Source organism: Zalophus californianus, chromosome 8 (genome assembly GCF_009762305.2).
Source record: "Zalophus californianus isolate mZalCal1 chromosome 8, mZalCal1.pri.v2, whole genome shotgun sequence".
Taxonomy (NCBI): Eukaryota; Metazoa; Chordata; class Mammalia; order Carnivora; family Otariidae; genus Zalophus; species Zalophus californianus.
In genome coordinates this window covers 87950968-87971928 of record NC_045602.1, presented here as the reverse complement: position 1 = coordinate 87971928, position 20961 = coordinate 87950968, and the positions used below count along the sequence as shown (strand labels likewise).

Sequence of the window (20961 nt, the reverse complement as noted above, 5' to 3'; positions counted from 1 at the left end):
CGGGAACGCACTGCAAGGATCTGCTGGGTTTGGAGACTCCGCGCGGGGTCGGGTGCCAGAGATAGCAACGCTCGATCACAGGCCGGATGAGCACGGAGTGCGGCCGGAGACCGGGGACACGGGAGTGACTGCTTTTCTCTGGGGGCACACTGAGGAGCGGGGCCCCGAGTTCTCAGCTCCTCCGAGTGGAGATTGGGAGGCCACCATTTCTGCCCTGGTCCTCCAAAGCTGTACCGAGAGCTTTCAGGGAACAAAAGCTCCTGAGAGCAAACCCGAGCAGCTTGCTTAGCCCGGACCGACAAGGGCGGGGCAATTCCGCCTCCGGCAAAGACATTTGGAAACCACAGCAACAGGCCCCTCCCCCAGAAGATCAACACAAACAGCCACCAAGCCAAGACCAAGTTGATCGATCAAGGAGAATAGGAGAACTCCAGCGCTAGGGGAATACTGCACATAGATTCATGGCTTTTTTTTTTTTTTTTTACCATGCTTCATTATTTCATCAAAGTTAATTTTTGTTGACTGTTTTTTTTTTATTTTTCTTTTTCCCTTTTTCAACCAACATCTTATCAATCCCTTTTTAAAAAAAAAAAAACATTTTTTATTTTTCATTTTTAGAGTCATATTTTATCCCTTCATAGTAGTTACCCTTATTTTTGGCATATATATATAAGTTGTTCTCTCTTTAAAATTTTGAGGTACAGTTTCTTCTAACAGATCAAAATATACCCTAAATCACTAGTGTATGGCTTTGTTCTAGTCTCCTGCCTGATCACATTCTCTCCCTTTTTCCTTTTTTTTTTTCTTAAATCTTCTTTCTTTTTTCAAACAACTTATCTTACCAAGTCCTTTTATAAAATCTTTTATAATTTTCATCTTTACAGTCATCTTCCATCCCTTCATTGTATCAACCCTTATTTTGTACATATATGTCTTTCTTCCTTTAAAATTTTAGGAGGCACTTTTTTCTAACAGACCAAAATACGCTCAAAATCTAGTGTGTGGCACTGATCTATGCACTAGCCTGATCATATTTGATCATATTCTGCCTTTTTTGTATTGTTTTGTTTTTGTTTTTATCTTTTTTTTTTTTCTTTTTCTCTTTCTTTTTTCTTTCTTTCCCTTTCTTTTACCCTGGTTTCAGGTCTTTTCTGATTTGCATACAGTATATTTGCTGGGGACGTTGTAAACCTGTTAGCATTTTGTTCTCTCATTCATCTATTCTCCTCTGGACAAAATGACAAGACGAAAAAAATCACCTCAGCAAAAAGAACAAGAGGTAGTACCGTCAGCCAGGGACCTACTCAATACGGACATTAGTACGATGTCGGACCTAGAGTTCAGAATCATGACTTTAAAGATACTAGCTGGGCTTGAAAAAAGCGTGGAAGTTATTAGAGAAACCCTTTCTGGAGAAATAAAAGAACTAAAATCTAACCAAATCGAAATCAAAAAGGCTATTGATGAGGTGCAATCAAAAATGGGGGCACTAAATGCTAGGATAAATGAGGCAGAAGAGAGAATCAGCGATATAGAAGACCAAATGATGGAAAATAAAGAGGCTGAGAAAAAGAGAGAGAAACAACTACAGGATCACGAGGGCAGAATTCGAGAGATAAGTGATATGATAAGACGAAACAACATTAGAATAATTGGGATCCCAGAAGAAGAAGAGAGAGAGAGAGGGGCAGAAGGTATATTGGAGCAAATTATAGCAGAGAACTTCCCTAATGTGAGGAAGGAAACAGGCATTAAAATCCAGGAGGCACAGAGAACCCCTCTCAAAATCAATAATAATAGGTCAACACCCCGACATCTAATAGTAAAACTTACGAGTCTCAGAGACAAAGAGAAAATCCTGAAAGCAGCTCGGGAGAAGAGATATGTAACCTACAATGGTAGAAACATTAGATTGGCAACAGACCTATCCACAGAGGCCTGGCAGGCCAGAAAGGACTGGCAAGATATCTTCAGAGCACTAAACGAGAAAAATATGCAGCCAAGAATACTATATCCAGCTAGGCTATCATTGAAAATAGAAGGAGAGATAAAAAGCTTCCAGAACAAACAAAAACTAAAGGAATTTGCAAACACGAAACCAGCCCTCCAAGAAATATTGAGAGGGGTCCTCTAAGCAAAGAGAGAACCTAAAAGTAGCAAAGAGCAGAAATGAACACAGACAACAGACAGTTAACAGTCACCTTACAGGTAATACAATGGCACTAAATTCATACCTTTCAATAGTTACCCTGAATGTAAATGGGCTAAATGCCCCAATCAAAAGACACAGGCTATCAGATTGGATTAAAAAACAAGACCCATCAATATGCTGTCTGCAAGAGACTCATTTTAGACCCAAAGACACCCCCACAATTAAAGTGAGGGGGTGGAAAACCATTTACCATGCTAATGGACACCAAAAGAAAGCTGGGGTGGCAATCCTTATATCAGACAAACTAGATTTTAAAACAAAAACTGTAATAAGAGATGAGGAAGGCCACTATATCCTACTTAAAGGGTCTATCCAACAAGAAGATCTAACAATTGTAAATATCTATGCCCCGAACATGGGAGCAGCCAATTATATAAGGCAATTAATAACAAAAGTGAAGAAACACATTGACAACAATACAATAATAGTGGGGGACTTTAACACCCCCCTGACTGAAATGGACAGATCATCTAAGCAAAAGATCAACAAGGAAATAAAGACTTTAAATGACACACTGGACCAAATGGACTTCACAGACATATTCAGAACATTCCATCCCAAAGCAAAGGAATACACATTCTTCTCTAGTGCCCATGGAACATTCTCCAGAATTGATCACATCCTAGGTCACAAATCAGGTCTCGATCGGTACCAAAAGATTGGGATCATTCCCCGCATATTTTCAGACCACAATGCTTTGAAACTAGAACTCAACCACAAGAGGAAAGTCAGAAAGAACTCAAATACATGGAGGCTAAAGACCATCCTACTAAAGAATGAATGGGTCAACCAAGAAATTAAAGAAGAATTAAAAAAATTCATGGAAACCAATGAAAATGAAAACACAACTGTTCAAAATCTTTGGGATACAGCAAAGGCAGTCCTGAGAGGAAAGTATATAGCAATACAAGCCTTTCTCAAGAAACAAGAAAGGTCTCACATACACAACCTAACCCTACACCTAAAGGAGCTGGAGAAAGAACAGCAAATAAAGCCTAAACCCAGCAGGAGAAGAGAAATCATAGAGATCAGAGCAGAAATCAATGAACTAGAAACCAAAAGAACAGTAGAACAGATCAACGAAACTAGGAGCTGGTTCTTTGAAAGAATTTACAAGATTGATAAACCCCTGGCCAGACTGATCAAAAAGAAAAGAGAAATGACCCAAATCAACAAAATCATGAATGAAAGAGGAGAGATCACAACCAACACCAAAGAAATACAAACAATTATAAGAACATATTATGAGCAACTCTATGCCAGCAAATTAGATAACCTGGAAGAAATGGGTGCATTCCTAGAGATGTATCAACTACCAAAATTGAACCAGGAAGAAATAGAAAACCTGAACAGACCTATAACCACTAAGGAAATTGAAACAGTCATCAAAAATCTCCCAAGAAACAAAAGCCCAGGGCCAGATGGCTTCCCAGGGGAATTCTATCACACATTTAAAGAAGAATTAATACCTATTCTCCTGAAACTGTTCCAAAAAATAGAAATGGAAGGGAAACTTCCAAACTCATTTTATGAGGCCAGCATTACCTTGATCCCAAAACCAGACAAAGACCCCACCAAAAAAGAGAATTACAGACCAATATCCTTGATGAACATGGATGCAAAAATTCTCACCAAAATACTAGCCAATAGGATCCAACAGTACATTAAAAGGATTATTCACCACGACCAAGTGGGATTTATCCCTGGGCTGCAAGGCTGGTTCAACATCCGCAAATCAATCAACGTGATACAATACATTAACAAAAGAAAGAACAAGAATCATATGATCCTCTCAATAGATGCAGAAAAAGCATTTGACAAAGTACAGCATCCTTTCTTGATCAAAACTCTTCAGAGTATAGGGATAGAGGGTACATACCTCAATATCATAAAAGCCATCTATGAAAAACCTACAGCGAATATCATTCTCAATGGGGAAAAGCTGAGAGCTTTTCCCCTAAGGTCAGGAACGTGGCAGGGATGTCCACTCTCACCACTGCTATTCAACATAGTATTAGAAGTCCTAGCCACAGCAATCAGACAACAAAAAGAAATCAAAGGCATCGAAATCGGCAAAGAGGAAGTCAAACTCTCACTCTTTGCAGATGATAGGATACTGTATGTGGAAAACCCAAAAGACTCCACCCCAAAACTGCTAGAACTCATACAGGAATTCAGTCAAGTAGCAGGATATAAAATCAATGCACAGAAATCAGTGGCATTCCTATATACCAACAACAAGACAGAAGAGAGACAAATCAAGGAGTCGATCCCATTTACAATTGCACCCAAAACCATTAGATACCTAGGAATAAATCTAACCAAAGAGGCAAAGGATCTGTACTCAGAAAACTATAAAATACTCAGGAAAGAAACTGAAGAAGACACAAAGAAATGGAAAAACGTTCCATGCTCATGGATTGGGAGAATCAACATTGTGAAGATGTCAATGCTACCTAGAGCAATCTACACATTCAATGCAATCCCCATCAAAATACCATCCACTTTTTTCAAAGAAATGGAACAAATCATCCTAAAATTTGTATGGAACCAGAAGAGACCCCGAATAGCCAGAGGAATACTGAAAAAGAAAAGCAAAGCTGGCGGCATCACAATTCCGGACTTCCAGCTCTATTACAAAGCTGTCATCATCAAGACAGTATGGTACTGGCACAAAAACAGACACATCGATCAATGGAACAGAATCGAGAGCCCAGAAATGGACCCTCAACTCTATGGTCAACTTATCTTTGACAAAGCAGGAAAGAATGTCCAATGGAAAAGAGACAGTCTCTTCAACAAATGGTGTTGGGAAAATTGGACAGCCACATGCAGAAGAATGAAACTGGACCATTTCCTTACACCACACACAAAAATAGACTCCAAATGGTTGAAAGACCTAAACGTGAGACAGGAGTCCATCAAAATCCTAAAGGAGAACACAGGTAGCAACGTTTTTGACCTTAGCCGCAGCAACTTCTTCCTAGAAACATCGCCAAAGGCACGGGAAGCCAGGGCAAAAATGAACTATTGGGATTTCATCAAGATAAAAAGCTTTTGCACAGCAAAAGAAACAGTCCACAAAACCAAAAGACAACCGACAGAATGGGAGAAAATATTTGCAAATGACATATCAGATAAAGGGCTAGTATCCAAAATCTATAAAGAACTTATCAAACTCAACACCCAAAGAACAAATAATCCAATCAAGAAATGGGCAGAAGACATGAACAGACATTTCTCCAAAGAAGACATCCAAATGGCCAACAGGCACATGAAAAAGTGCTCAACATCGCTCGGCATCAGGGAAATCCAAATCAAAACCTCAATGAGATACCACCTCACACCCGTCAGAATGGCTAAAATTAACAAGTCAGGGAACGACAGATGTTGGCGGGGATGTGGAGAAAGGGGAACCCTCCTACACTGTTGGTGGGAATGCAAGCTGGTGCAACCCCTCTGGAAAACAGTATGGAGGTTCCTCAGACAGTTGAAATTAGAGCTACCGTTCGATCCAGCAATTGCACTACTGGGTATTTACCCCAAAGATACAAATGTAGGGACCCGAAGGGGTACGTCTACCCCAATGTTTATAGCAGCAATGTCCACCATAGCCAAATTGTGGAAAGAGCCAAGATGCCCATCGACAGATGAATGGATAAAGAAGAGGTGGTATATATACACAATGGAATATTATGCAGCCATCAAAAGGAATGAGATCTTGCCATTTGCAACGACGTGGATGGAACTGGAGGGTGTTATGCTGAGTGAAATAAGTCAATCAGAGAAAGACATGTATCACATGACCTCACTGATATGAGGAATTCTTAATCTCAGGAAAGAAACTGAGTGTTACTGGAGTGGTCGGGGGTGGGAAGGATGGGGTGGCTGGGTGATAGACATTGGGGAGGGTATGTGCTACGGTGAGCGCTGTGAATTGTGCAAGACTGTTGAATCACAGTTCTGTACTTCTGAAACAAATAACGCAACATATTTTAAGAAAAAAGAAAAAGAAGAAGATAACAGGAGAGGAAGAAAAGGGGAGTATGTCAGAGGGGGAGACGAACCATGAGAGATGATGGACTCTGAAAAACAAACTGAGGGTTCTAGAGGGGAGGGGGGTAGGGGGATGGGTTAGCCTGGTGATGGGTATTGAGGAGGGCACGTTCTGCATGGAGCACTGGGTGTTATGAACAAACAATGAATCATGGAACACTGCACCAAAAACTAATGATGTAATATATGGTGATTAACATAACAATAAAAAAATTAAAAAAAAAACCACAAAAGGCAGAAAAAGAACAAAACAGGAGCAAAGAATTGTCGATGAATAAAAAATAGTAAAAACTATGGTAGATATTAATCAAACAATACCAATAATCACTTTCAACATCAATAGTCAAAATACACCAATTAAAAGAGACTATTAGAGTGAATCAAAAGAAAAGACCCAATATACACTGTCTATAAGAAACCCATTTTAAATATAAACACAGATTAAAAGTAAATGGATAGAAACCCACTTTTTTTTTTAAGATTTTATTTATTTATCTGACAGAGAGAGACAGTGAGAGAGGGAACACAAGCAGGGGGAGTGGGAGAGGGAGAAGCAGGCTTCCCACTGAGCGGAGAGCCTAATGTGGGGCTCAATCCTGGGATTCTGGGATAATGACCTGAGCCCAAGGCAGATGCCCAATGACTGAGCCACCCAGGTGCCCCAGAAACCCACTTTAAATATAAAGACAAATACAGATTAAAAGTAAATGGATAGAAAGATATACTATGCTAACACTAATCAAAAGAAAGCCAGAATAACTTTATTAATTTCAGACAAAACAGACTTCAGAGCAAGGAAAGTTACCAGGGAAAGAGGGCACTACATAATGATAAAGAGTCAATTCTCCAAGAATATACAATACCTTGGATACAGTAAATAATTTTTAGATATAACACCAAAGGCATGATCCACAAAAAATAACTGAGAAGCTGGACTTCATTAAAATTAAAAACTACTCTGTCAAAGGAATGAGAAGCCACAGATTGGGAGAAAATATTTACAAAGACACATTTAATAAAGAACTGTGATCCAAAATAGAGAAAGAATTCTAAAAACAACCCAATTAAAAAATGGGCAAAGAACCTGGAAACCTCACCAAAGAAAATATACAGATGGAAAATAGGCATATGAAAAGATGCTCAACGGTATGTCATTAGAGAATTACAAATTTAAACAACCAGATTTGACTATACACCAATAGAATAGCCAAAACACAAAACACTGACAACAAAAATGTTGATGAGGATGTGGAGCAACAGAAATTCTCATTTACTGCTGCTGAAAATGTAAAATGGTGTAGCCACTTTGGAAGGCAGCTTATAGTTTTTCAAAGAACTAAACGTACTCTTACCATATCTATCCAACAACTGTGCTCCTAGGTATTTACCCAAAGGAGTTGAGAACTAATGTCCATATAAAAACCTGCAGATGGATGTTTACATCATCTTTATTCATACTTGCCAAAACTTGGAAGCAATCAAAATGTCCTTCAGTAGGTGAATGGACAGATAAACTGTGGTACATCTAGACGATGGAAAATTATTCAGCACTGAAAAGAAATGAGCTATCAAGTCATGAAAAGACATGGAGGAATCTTAAATGCATATTGCTAAGTGAAAGAAGCCAATCTGAAAAGGCTAAATCTAAGCTATATGATACTCTGTAAAAAGAAAAGCTATCATATTATGTAAAAGGCAAAGAATAAAAGGATTAGTGGTTTGTGGGAGTTAGGGGTGAGGGAAGCATGACTAGGCAGGCACAGAGGATTTTTAGGGCAAACTATTTTTAATAACAAATTTTTCCATAAGATACTATATTTGGCCGTTACACACCATTATATTTTTGTCAAAACTCAGAGAATGTAAAACACCAAGAGTGAGTCCTAATGTATGTAAACTATGGACTTGGAGTGAAATGACGTATCAATGTAGGTTCACCAATTGTAACAAACTGTAACAATTTATAACAAATTCTGGTGCAAGAAGCTGATAGCGTGGGAGGCAGTATATATGTGGGATCAGGGAGTATATGGGAAATCTCTGTGTTCAATTTTGTTGTGAACCTAAATTTGCTCTAAAAAATAAAAGTCTGTATACATAAAAAAAGCAACATGAGGCATCTGGGTGACTGAATTGTTATTTTGATTATATCAATGTCAATATTGTGGTTGTGATACTGTACTAGTTTTGTAAGATGTTACCACTGGGGGAAAGTGGGTTAGGGACACAAGTGATTTCTCTGTATTAGTTCTTATTACTACAAGCCAATTATCTCAAAATAAAAAGCTTAATTTTAAAAAGTACATGCAATCAGACAATTATTAAAACTAAAATACTGGGGCGCCTGGGTGGCTCAGTTGGTTAAGTGACTGCCTTCGGCTCAGGTCATGATCCTGGAGTTCCCGGATCGAGTCCCGCATCGGGCTCCCTGCTCAGCAGGGAGTCTGCTTCTCCCTCTGACCCTCCCCCTCTCATGTGCTCTCTTTCTCATTCTCTCTCTCTCAAAAAAAAAAAAAAAAATCTTTAAAACTAAAATACTAAAATCCATCTATAAATGTTGCATAAACAAATGGGACAGTGGCAAGAATGCTACTTTTCAGTAGAAATGCAGATGCAGGCTGGCAGTACTGTCTAGAATAGCACACAGAGTAGGGTACAGAGTATATATTTATAGATAAAAATAAATGATAAATTATCTAAAGGAAAATGATAAGAATAGTTGGAAGGAAGATAGAAAATTTCGCTCAATTTCTGAGCCTAGCTTTTGTGGCTGAGAGCAAGCATTCAGCCGACCATTTTCAGAAACCATAATACAAATAGCAAAATCAAATTGTAAAAAGAAGATAGCAACATTACAGGACCTAATAATCCATATAACTTTGTTTAGTGAAACACATAGTTAGGACCAATAAATTAAAAGTTACACTTGGGGGGGTACATGCACATGTGTGCATACATGCTCATGTACTTACTTATGCACCACAGAAGCAAAATACTTCAGATACAACCTAAGGAAATAAATTTTTCCTTAACCTTAACCATCACACTACATAATAATCACATGACTCAATTAATACTACTTAATCACATGACTCAGTTAATACTACTTAATCATCAGTACTTCACTAAGTGGTTTAGCTGTGTGCTTCCCAAATTCCACAGGACCAAGATTACACTACCCAAGCACAAATTTGTTTCTCTCAGTTAAGTAAATGAAAGCTATACCAGAATTATCAATATTAACTAGGGAAATAAAATTTTACAAAACTACTACAGCTCATAGCACAAATGATTACATATGCATGACATTAAATTTAAATTGAATGAACCTTATATGAATAGGTAACATGTATGGTTCACTTTATAAGATGCTGGAATAATTTTTCTGCTTTGATTAGGCTATTGTAAAAATCACTGTCCAATTTACCTTAGTGTACATTTACTGGCATTAACACAAGAAATCTTTAATTTCTATTATCTTCAGTAATATATGAAAAATTGTAAGTTAAATAAGGGGAGGGACAGTGGTTTTAACAATAACCTAACAGAGTGATACTTATATAATTTTGAAACTCAAAAAACAATGTTACATATTAAATCAAACCTAGGGTACTGAGAAATAATATTTATAAAAGGAGAAAGTAGTAAATAAAGCAAAGAAGGCAGGAAGTCCTGAAATATAAACAAAGAAAAAAAACCTGTAAAAGAACAAGATCAAGAGAAATAATACTAAACAGAGTATCACTTAAAGATAGACTCCTATTAATCAATTACCTGTGTTCCTGCATCTAGCTGTCTTAGAGACCAATATATAAATTTTACAAAAGGCTCATGAAGTTTCATATTCACAAATGGCATCCACTGTAGCTGCTCTGTCATCACAGGCAAAAGCTAAAGATAAAATGATGGAAGTTATAAATGCACAGTAGTGTTAGATGGCAAAACTCAATTACCACAATTTCCCAAAAATTTCTTTTTTCAAAAGAAAAAAGTTCTGTAACAAAAATCCTCACTTTGAAACCATATGCAACACAATACAGAAATAGGTATTTGAAATTTTAAATACATCCTTTAACCCAGCAGTAGCACATCTAAGATTTTAAGGAGATGAACCTGTATGAACATATTCTCTGGACTTCAAATGGTTAAATAAATTTATAATACATATATAACCATTAAAAATAATAGAATCTGTATTTAGATGATAAAAGCAGGTTACCAAAGAGCAAAGTGTAATCAGATCCCATTTATATAAAATATCTATATGAATTTATATTGAAAGAGATATACGAAAGAATGTTTATTAAAAATATTAACAGTAGGGGCACCTAGGTGGCTCAGTCAGTTAAGCATCTGATTCTTGGTTTTGGTTCAGGTTATGATGTCAGAGTCGTGAGACTGAGCCCCATGTGGGGCTCTGCCCTCAACTCAAAGTCTGCTTGAGAGTCTCTCTTCCTCTCCCTCTGCCCCTCCCCCCCACCCTCACCCCCACTCACAAAGGTAGGTGCACTTGCACTCTGTCTAAAATGAATAAAAAATAAAAATAAAAATATTAATAGTAAAATTTTAGCAATTAAGGTAATATTTTCCTCTTAATATGTCTGTCTTGCATAAATATCTTAAAGTCAATTTGTAAAAATAATCAACTGTTTAAAAAAGATGTCTATGAACACTGCTTCAAAAGTATATCATTTTGCTAGAAGGTTTCAAGACCATAAAGATATTCTAAGCCTTTGATGGAATAATACTACTTCTGGTATATTAGCCTAAGAAAAACACCTAAAATACACCCCTCCAAAAGCACATGTACAAAACTATTTATTGTTACACTGTTTGCAAGAACAAAAATGCAGAGGTAACTTAATTACCTAGCAATAGGGAAATCATTAAGTCAAGTATATATCCACTCAGGGAACTAAAGATTATGAACAAGAAAAATATTAATGATAAATTAAGTAAAAACAATAAAAGTTAGGATACAAAATCTATGTAATTAGACCACAGATTAAACGATAGGTATGGAAATAAACATACGAGTTTGGAAGGACATATTTGACCTTTCATAGAACCATCTACAGACTACTGACCACTTCCTCCTTTTGAAATACTGATTGGCTTCTGTGACAACAATTTCTCCTAGTTTTCCTTCTACTTCTCTAATCACTATCAGTCTCTTTGGTTGGTTCACTGTCACTCACCTGGTCATTAAATGTTGGGATTCCTCAAATTCAGTATTAGCCCATAGAGACTAATAATGACTCTCATATTTATATATCTCTATGCATATCTCTACATATCTCTTTACTTAATCTCTCTCTGCTGAGCTCTGGTCCCTTATATCAAAACCTAACAGACACATCCATTTTGGTATCTCAAACTCAGCTTGTCTAGAATTTATCAGATTAAGGAGGCTCAAACCCAGATCTACTCCAGTATTTCTTATTTTGAGTGAATGCTACTTACATTCATCCAGTTACAAAAGCCAAAAATCTGGGAGCCAAACTGGACACAACAACTTATATACCAGATCCATTACCAAGTCTCATCTATTTTACCTCAACAGTCTACTTCTAATTCCATAACCACAATTCTAACACAAATTACTATCTTATTTCACCTGAACTACTTAAGAGTTTAACTGTTCAGCATCTGCTCTGGCACCTTCAAACCTATTTCCATGTTGCAGCCAACAGGATCCTTTTAAAGCATAAACCTGATGCTATTTTCTCCTTAAAGGTCTTCACTGGTTTCCTGCTACTTAGTTATCATTTTCTGGAATGAAATTTCAAGCAAAATGGAAAAATTACAGGCACCTCAAGTTGAAAAATGTCTAAACTGTACTTTTGTGGGTGAGTGGAATTTAGTAACTACCTACTCTCTCTTAAGGCCGTAATTCCAGTAAAATCTTATATATTTAATCCCTCTCACCCTGTATTTTAATATGAGGTTCAAAACTGGTGAAGAGGGTGCCTGGGTGGCTCAGTCTGTTAAGCATCTGCCTTCAGCTCAGGTCATGATTCCAGGGTCTTGGGAGAAGGGGAGGAGGAGGAGGAGAGGGAGGAGGAGGAGAATTCTGTCATACAAGTTACATAACACTAAAGGGAAACATGCAGAAAAATTAACAAAGTATATTCGGGGCGCCTGGGTGGCTCAGACGGTTAAGTGTCTGCCTTCAGCTCAGGTCATGATCCCAGGATCCTGGGATCGGGCCCCCTTATCGGGCTCCCTGCTGAGTGGGGAGCCTTCTTCTCCCTCTCCCTCTGCCTGCCACTCCACCTGCTTGTACTCTCTGTCACATAAAAAATCTTAAAAAAAAAAAAAGAATGTGAGATACTCAATTGAGCTTGACTCTTCAACAAGTTATTAGCATAAAAAATGGGAGGCAAGGAGGATGGTGGAAGAAGTGAAGTATCCTAAGTTTAAAGAGACTTAGGAGACACTAAGACCAAGAGAACTACGAGGGGCTGGTTATATTTTCTGTTTCTGTTGTGGTGGTGGTGGTGAATTTTTTGTTAATAATTTTATAATTCACATATCATAAAATTCACCTATTTAAAGTGTACAATTACATGATTTTTAGTATATTCACACAGTTGTGAAATCATCACAATCAGAACATTTTCATCACCTACTCCCCAAAACCCCTAACATTAGCAGTAGCCTCAATATTTTGCCCCAACTACTCCAGCCTAAGGCAACCACTGATCTGCCTTCTCTTCTCTATACAGGTTTTCTGGATTTTTCTTATAAATGGAATCATACAATATGTGGTCTTTTGTGACTTGTTTCTTTCACTTTCAATATTTTCAAAGTTCATTCATGCTGTAGCATGCATCAAATACATCATTCCTTTTTACCACCAAATAATATTCCACTGTATATACACAGACCATTTTATTTATCCATTTGTCCATTGATAGACATTTGGGTTGTTTCCACTATTTGGCTATTATGAATCTGCTGCTATGAACATTCATATGTACAAATTTCTGTGTGCACATATGCCTTCATTTCTCCTACACATACCTAGGAGTGGAACTGCTGACTCACATAGTAAATTGGAAGTGCTAGACTATTTTCTAAAGGTGCTACATGGTTTTACATTTTCTGCATTTTTTACATTTTCACCAGCAGTGTATGAGTTTCAATTTCTTCATTCACATTTTGACCACAATTAAGATTATCTGTTTGTTTGTTTTTTTATCTTAGCCATCCTAGTTGGGTAGGATGTGATGTATCAACATGATTTTGATTTGCATTTCCCAAATTAGTAATGTTGAAAATAATTTCATGTGCTAATTAACCATTTGTATATGATTTTCAGAGAAATGTCTGATCAGATCCATAGTGCATTTTTAATTGGGCTTTCTTTTTATTACTGAGTTGTAAGGCTTTTTAAAAAAATATTTCAGATGGAAGTCCCTTATCAGATATATGATTTGAAAAATATTTTCTCCTTTTCAGTAGAGTTGTCTTTTGACTTTCATGATAGTAACCTCTGAAGCATAAAAGTTAAAAAAAAAAAAGTGTCTCAGATTTCATTTTTTATTAGTTAGAATTTTCTCAACAATGGAGGTTTGTCTGTCTTCTGGTTTGGTCTCAATGACAATCAACATTTATTGGACATGTGTTTTTATCAAGGCACTGTAAGGGGCTAGGGCTGCAGAGGTGTAGAAGTCAAACTGGTTGGCAAGGCCCCCAAAGATCACCATGCTTCAACCCTGCTTTTTCCTCTCTGCCCATTTCTCTGTTCACATCTGGTACTCTAGCCATCCAGACCTTTTGTAAACAATTAAAATACACTGCTCTTTTCCCAATTCCATGGTTTCTCACATGTTATTCCCACATTCCCCCATTACTAAAATGACTGACAAAATTGAATATATCTAAGGTGTACAATGTGATTTCTTAATATACACATGCATCGTGAAATGACTACCAAAACCAAGCTAATTAACATATCCACACTTTCTTTTTTCCATTGTGTGGGGTTAAGAATACTTGAGATCTATTAGGTGTAAGGTGAGATCTCACAGTTTTGTTTTGATCTGTACTTCTTGGATTATCAGTGATACTGATTTTTTCATATACCTATTGGCCATGTATATGTCTTCTTTGGAAAAATGTCTATTCGTGGGGTACTGGGTGGCTCAGTCGGTTGAGCACCTGACTCCTGATTTCAGCTCACGGAATGATCTCAGGGTCATAGGATCAAGCCCTACATCAGGCTCCATGTTCAGCAGGGAGGCTGCTTGAGATTCTCTCTCTCCCTCTCCCCCTCCCCCATGTGCATGTGCTGTCTCTCTCTAAAATAAATAAATCTTTTTAAAAAATGTCTATTCAGGTCTTTTACCCATTTTTTAATCAGTTAAGTTTTAAATTTTGATAAAGTTCAATTTATCTTTTTTCTTTGATTCCTTGTGCTTTCTGTGTCATATTTAAGAAAACACTACCAAATCCAATGGCACAATTTACTTGTATGTTTTTTTCAAAAAGTTTTGTACTTTTTACCTCTTATGTGTAGGCCTTGGATGCACTGTGAGGGTTCATTTCTAGATTCTCAATTCTATTCCCTTGATCTGTGTATCTATCCTTATGCAAACATCACATTCTATTCATTACTGTATCTTTGCAGGAAAACTTAAAATCAGAAGTGTGTGTCTGACTCCAACTCTGTCCTTTTTCAACCTTGTTTTGGATAGTCCCCATCCCTGGCATTTCCATATGAATTTCAGGATGAGGTTATTAATTTCTGCCAAGAAGCCAGCTGGGATTTTATAATAAGGGTTGCACTGAATATGTAGATTGGTTTAGGAAGTATTAGCATGCTAAGTCTTCCAATCCGTGAATAAGGATGTCATTCGATTTTAATTAGACCTTTTTAACTTTTCAACAGTATTTTACAGTTTTCAGAGCATGAGTTTTACATTTCTTTTGAAAACCTGATTCCTAAGTATTTTATTCTTTTTGGTGTCACCAAAAATGGAATTGTTTTCTTAAATTCATTTTCAAATTGTTCATTGCTGGTGATTATTTATAATACTGATTATTTATATACTGATTTATTTATATTGATATAAACAACTGATTTTTTTGAATACTGAACTTGTATCCTTTAACCTTAATTTGTGTATTAGTTTTAGTAGTTTTTTAGTATATTTCTTAGGTTTTTATATAAACAAAATCATGTCATCTGCAAATAGTTTTACTTTCTTTCTACTCTGGATGCCTTTATTTCATTTTCTTGACTAACTGCCCTGGTTACAACCTCCAGCACAATGCTGAATAGAAGAGATGAGAGTAAGCATTCTCTTGTTCCTAATTTCAGAGAGAAAGCATACAGTTTTTCAGCATTAAGTAAGATGTTAGCTGTGAAGGTTTTATAGATATGTTTTATCAGGTTAAGGAAGTTCCCTTTTATCTCTAGCATTTCACTGCTTTTATCATAAAGTATATTGGATTGTCAAATGCTTTTTCTGTATCAACTGAGAAAATCATGTGATTTTTGTCTTTATTCTACTGATATCATGTATTACATGAGTTGATTTCTGGAGGTTAAGTCAACCTTACATTCCTGGGATAAAATACACTCGGTTGTGGTATATAATTCTTTTTATATGTGGCTGGATTCAATTTGCTTGTATTGGATTGAGGATTTTTGTGTCAGAAATCAAAAGAGATTGGTTTCTAGTGTTCTTGTGATGTATTTGCCTGGTTTTGGTATCATGGTAATACTGGCCTCATAAAATGAGTTGGTGAGCATGGAACCCTTCTCTATTTTTGAGAAGAGTTTGTGAAGAATTTTTATTAATTTTTTAAATGTCTGGTACAATTCACCAGTGAAGCCATTTCACCAAAGAAGGCCTTTTCTTTGTAGGTAGTCTTTTGATTAATTTAATCTCCTTACTTGTTACAGATCAATTTAACATTTCTTTTTCTTCTTGAGTCTTTTTTTTTAAAGATTTTATTTATTTATTTGACAGAGAAGGAGAGAGAGAGCACACAAGCAGAGGCAGAGGGAGAAGCAGACTCCCCACCGAGCAGGGAGCCTGATGTGGGACTCAATCCCAGGACCCTGGGATCATGACCTGAACTGAAGGCAGACACTTAATGACTGAGCCACCCCGGTGCCCCTTCTTGAGTCATTTTTGATAGTTTCTGTCTCTCTAGGAATCTGTTACTTATCTATATTTTATCAGCCTATGATTATTCATAGTATTTCCTTATAAACCTTTTTATAGGCTGATAATGTCTCCACTTTTATTCCCAATTTTAGTAATCTTGGTTTGGTCTCTCTTCACTTGGCCAATCTAGCTAAAGGTTTGTCAAGTTTCAAAACCTTTGCAAGGAACCAACTTTCAGTTCTGTTGATTTTCTCTACTGGTTTTCTGCTCTATATTTCACTAACTTCTGCTCTACTCTTTAGTACTTCTTTCCTGCTGGCTTTAGGATTAGTTTGTTCAACTATTCCAGTGTCTACTGGTAGAGATTACATTACTGAGAATGTTCATCTTTTCTAAGGTAAGCATTTGTAGCTACACATTTCCCTCAAAGTATTGTTCTAGCTGTATCCCATGCATTCTGGTACATGTGTTTTTTTTTTTTATTTTTTCATCTTGCTTTCTATTTCCCTTGTGATTACTTCATTGGCCAGTTGTTTATTAAGGCATATATTATATTTAGTTTCCATACATTTGTGATTTTCTCAAATTTTGTTCTGTTACTGATTTCTAATTTCATCCCACTGTGGTCAGAAAACATACTTTTTATAATTTATGAAGGTTTGTTTTATGGCCTGGCAAATGTGCTAGGCTGGAAAACGTTCCAGGTGCACTTGAGAGGAATGTATATATTCTGCAATTGCTGAATGGAGGGTTCTATGGATATCTGCCTTGTTAGATTCTAATTTGAAACTAAATATAAAAAAATATTTGGGGGCCACCTATGGAAATCTGTATATGGACCAGTTATTAAATATTTTAGTAAGACCTCTAAACTGCAATTTTTTGCTGATTATTGAATTCCAAATATTTACAACAGAAATTATTACTTCAAATTTTGTATTTTAATAGGCTAGAAATTCTAGGTTACTTTTCTTCTGGAATCAATACATAAAGGGAAACAGTAGTAAAAGCTTCATTTTGGGTCTCTAACAGCTTCCCAAAACATCAACGAACTTTAAAAGTATAGAATCAAGGGGCGCCTGGGTGGCTCGGTCAGTTGGGCGTCTGCTTTCGGCTCAGGTCATGAACCCATGGGATTGAGTCTCCTGGGATTGAGTCCCGCATCGGGCTCCCTGTGGAGCGGGGAGCCTGCTTTTCCCTCTGCCTCTGCCTCTCTCTCTGTCTCTCATGAATAAATAAAATTTTAAAAAATTAAAGTATAGAATCAAGATGCAGTTATTTTTAAATATACAAGTCAATTAAGCATTCAAGAAATATGTAGAAATTAGATAATAGCTAGTGCACAGAAAATACATGGTAATGAAAGACCTGACAGGAAATCTATTGATACCAAATGTGTCATTCCTAAAGAGAGCTCAGTAATTCTTGTAATAATTTTTTTGCATGACAACCTTCAGCCTTTCAACATGGAGAAAATATCCACATTTATTGTATATTAAAAATAATAGGAATTTAATAGATATTTGTGAGGTAAAGTGAAAGTGATAAAATAGTTGACCCTCTAATGGATGGATGAATGAATGCATACAGATGGAGAGATATGCCTTTCCCAGGGACTTGTACTTATGACAATCTTGGCTACCATATAAGTTTCAAAGCTATTTTATCTTGTTTACATATTTCTAAAAGATTTTATTTATTTATTAGAGAGCAAAAGAGAGACAGAAAGAGAGTGAGAGAGAACACACGCACAAGCGAGGGAGGAACAGAAGGAGAGGGAGAAGCAGACTCCCCACTGAGCCGGAAGCCCTGACACGGGGCTAGATCCTGGGACCCCGGATCATGACCTGAGCCCAAGGCAGACACTTAACTGACTGAGCCACCTGGATGCCCCTTCAAAGCTATTTTAAACAATTATTTCATATTCTATTACTATTTTAACTGTGAAGTCTAGAATAGACTTTTGTACATCACTGAAACTTGAATTTTAATATTGAGTAAGGGACAGGTGGGGCTAGGTAAGGAGAGATAGATAGGGGGCTATGTGATCGGGCTCACAGAAATCCGAAAAATGTGGAGGTGTGGGAAAACCAGAGATAAGGGAACAAACTGGACCACGCTACCCTAGGATCACCCTGCCCTAGGCATGGGGGATGGGTGTCTTTTTCTTTTTTATGATAATCACCTGTGACCAACAAAGAATAACCAGACCCTAAAAATGAAGTAAGCCATTGAAGGTGTTATCACTAGTCCTTGTCAATGGTTATCAATAGAGATGTTTAAAGGATTTAAGTTCCCTGGTTAGCTTTCTATAAAAGAGCAACCCTAAAGGCCCTTGTTGGCAACCCTATCAGGACCCCCTCTCACTCTTGAGAGCTTTTTGTGTATCTCACTTAATAAACTATTGCTTTACTCACTCTCCATTGGCCACGAGATTCATTCTTCGACTCTGTGAGACAAGAACCTAGCTCTCCCACTTCAATATCTTAGTAGATAAGTTCTATCAACTTTAAAGAAAATTCTGATTGACAAAGGCAATAAAGGATGAGTAGCTAACTACTCATGGAAAACTACTGATGCTTATACCCTTTATAAAGACTTATTTCAATTTTGTTTTTCATCATGGATTATTAGAGACAAGATAGTAAAAAGTATATGCACTAAATTCTAAATCTGCCATTTCCTCCTAGCCATGTAAAATAATAAAATCTCAAAACTCTCTTAATACTGCTTGTGAAACTGGCATTATAGCTGCACTGATTATCTCACAACAACTGCTTTGAGGTTTACACGAAAAAATATATGTGGAAGGATTTTTAAAACTATGAATAAGTAGGTAATCCATTGGAAGATGGTAGAGTAGGAGCATCCTGAGCTTACCTTGTCCCACCCATACCAAAGTAACAGCTGTACCTATGCAACTCACTATGCAAACAGCCTGAAAACTGGAAGAATAGACCTTCCACAGTTAACTGTACAGGTAACTTCAAAACTGGTAGGAGAGGCAGGGATGTGGTTGGAAACCAAACCCCTAGTAAGACTAACCACAAATGGGAGGGACACCACAAGCACGGAGAAGCGAGATGATCAGACTCCAGAGCAGGCACCCCAGGCACTGGGGACTCACACTGGGAAGACTGGGAAGAGGAGTCCCTGTAACATCTGGCTTTTGAAAACCAATGGGGCTTAACTTTGGGAGCTTTTGAAATCAGCAGGCTTAACTCCAGGTATTTTAAAAAATCAGCAGGCCAGGCTTAACTCTGGGAGAGCCAGCAGGCAACAGAAAACTGAGTCCCCACCCTTAAAGAGCCAGCATAATAAATAATTCCAGCTCCAAGACACAGCACAGAAGCAGCAATTTGAAAAGCACCTGGGGCTTATGTAAAGATTTATTTACTTATGTCACAAGGTGTAGTGAAGAGGCAGGGATCTTCAGATTCCTCTAAGAACAGAAGTGCCAGCAGGCACCATTCTTCTTTCCCTCCCCCAGACTAGATAGCCATACACTTGCAGGAGCCAGGGCTAAAACTCTCCATCTATCTTGCTAACATTGCATGCCTCATGCCAGCCCAGTGATCCCCTACAAACCTACCCCATCCAACACACCCTCCTCACCAGGCATCTATCCAAAGCTGCTCCAGCCCTACCACACCCGGCAAGCAGCCCTGGCAGGGATGGGCACCATTCCAAAATGACTCTTGCCCTGGGGAGGAGAGATAACCCCACACACCAGCTCGCCCACAGTTCCAGCAGCTGAGTCTTTTAGTTGGTTGCACGGGGAGAAAGTCCTGCCATTGGGTGCCCTGGCATCTATGGTAGAGAGGCTTAAGTGCAGAATCTAGTCTAACTGCCAGCTCCACACACCAAGGAAAGCCTCTTAGTTAGCCCTGCTGGGACAAAGTAATACTGCTCAGTGCCCTGCAAGTGCAGCTGAGTGGCTAACTGTAGACAGCTAGCCTGACTGCTGGCACCACCCACCTACAAGCCCATAGCCTGAATGGCATAAAAACCAAATCCTGCCCAGTATGCCAATAGCAGGCAAAGCAGGATCACTGCAGCCAAATGGGCTGAAGGCTCAGACACAACAGAAGGGCACAAGCAGCCCACATAGGAGACACACCTGGAGCACCTGGTTCTGGCGACCGGGGGCACAGTGCTACAGGGCACCACAGGACCTCTTCTATACAAGGCCACCATTTTCAAGATAAAGTGACAGTGCTGACCTACCTAATACATAGAAAAAACACAGGGAGTTAGATGAAATGAGGAGACAAAGAAATACATCCCAACAGAAAGAATAGGACAAAACCACAGCAAAAGAGCAAAGGGGAACTGAGATAAATAATTCAAAGTAATGACCAAAAAGATACTCATTGCACTTGAGAAAAGAGTGTATAAGTCCGTGAGAACTTCAACATACATAGAAGATATTAAAAAAAAAAAAAAACAGTTTAAGAGATGAAGAATTCAATAACTGAAATAAAAAATACATGAGAGATAATCAGTAGTAGGTTACAGGAGGCAGAAAAGATCACTAATCTAAAAGAGTAATGGGGGCGCCTGGGTGGC

At 37.7% G+C, this 20961-nt stretch overlaps 1 protein-coding gene across 11 annotated transcripts in view; it reads right to left on the bottom strand.

Moving 5' to 3' along the window:
• Positions 1-20961, bottom strand: part of CCDC138 (coiled-coil domain containing 138) — a 147613-nt gene that overhangs the window by 69410 nt on the left and 57242 nt on the right. For 8 of the 11 annotated variants that reach the window (XM_027622050.1, XM_027622057.1, XM_027622056.1 and 5 more), the window contains one exon: positions 10043-10159. The exons of the other annotated variants lie outside the window; for them this stretch is intronic. In XM_027622050.1, the coding sequence (XP_027477851.1) occupies positions 10043-10159 (117 nt within the window). The remainder of the gene's footprint in view (positions 1-10042; positions 10160-20961) is intronic. 11 annotated transcript variants of the gene reach the window in all.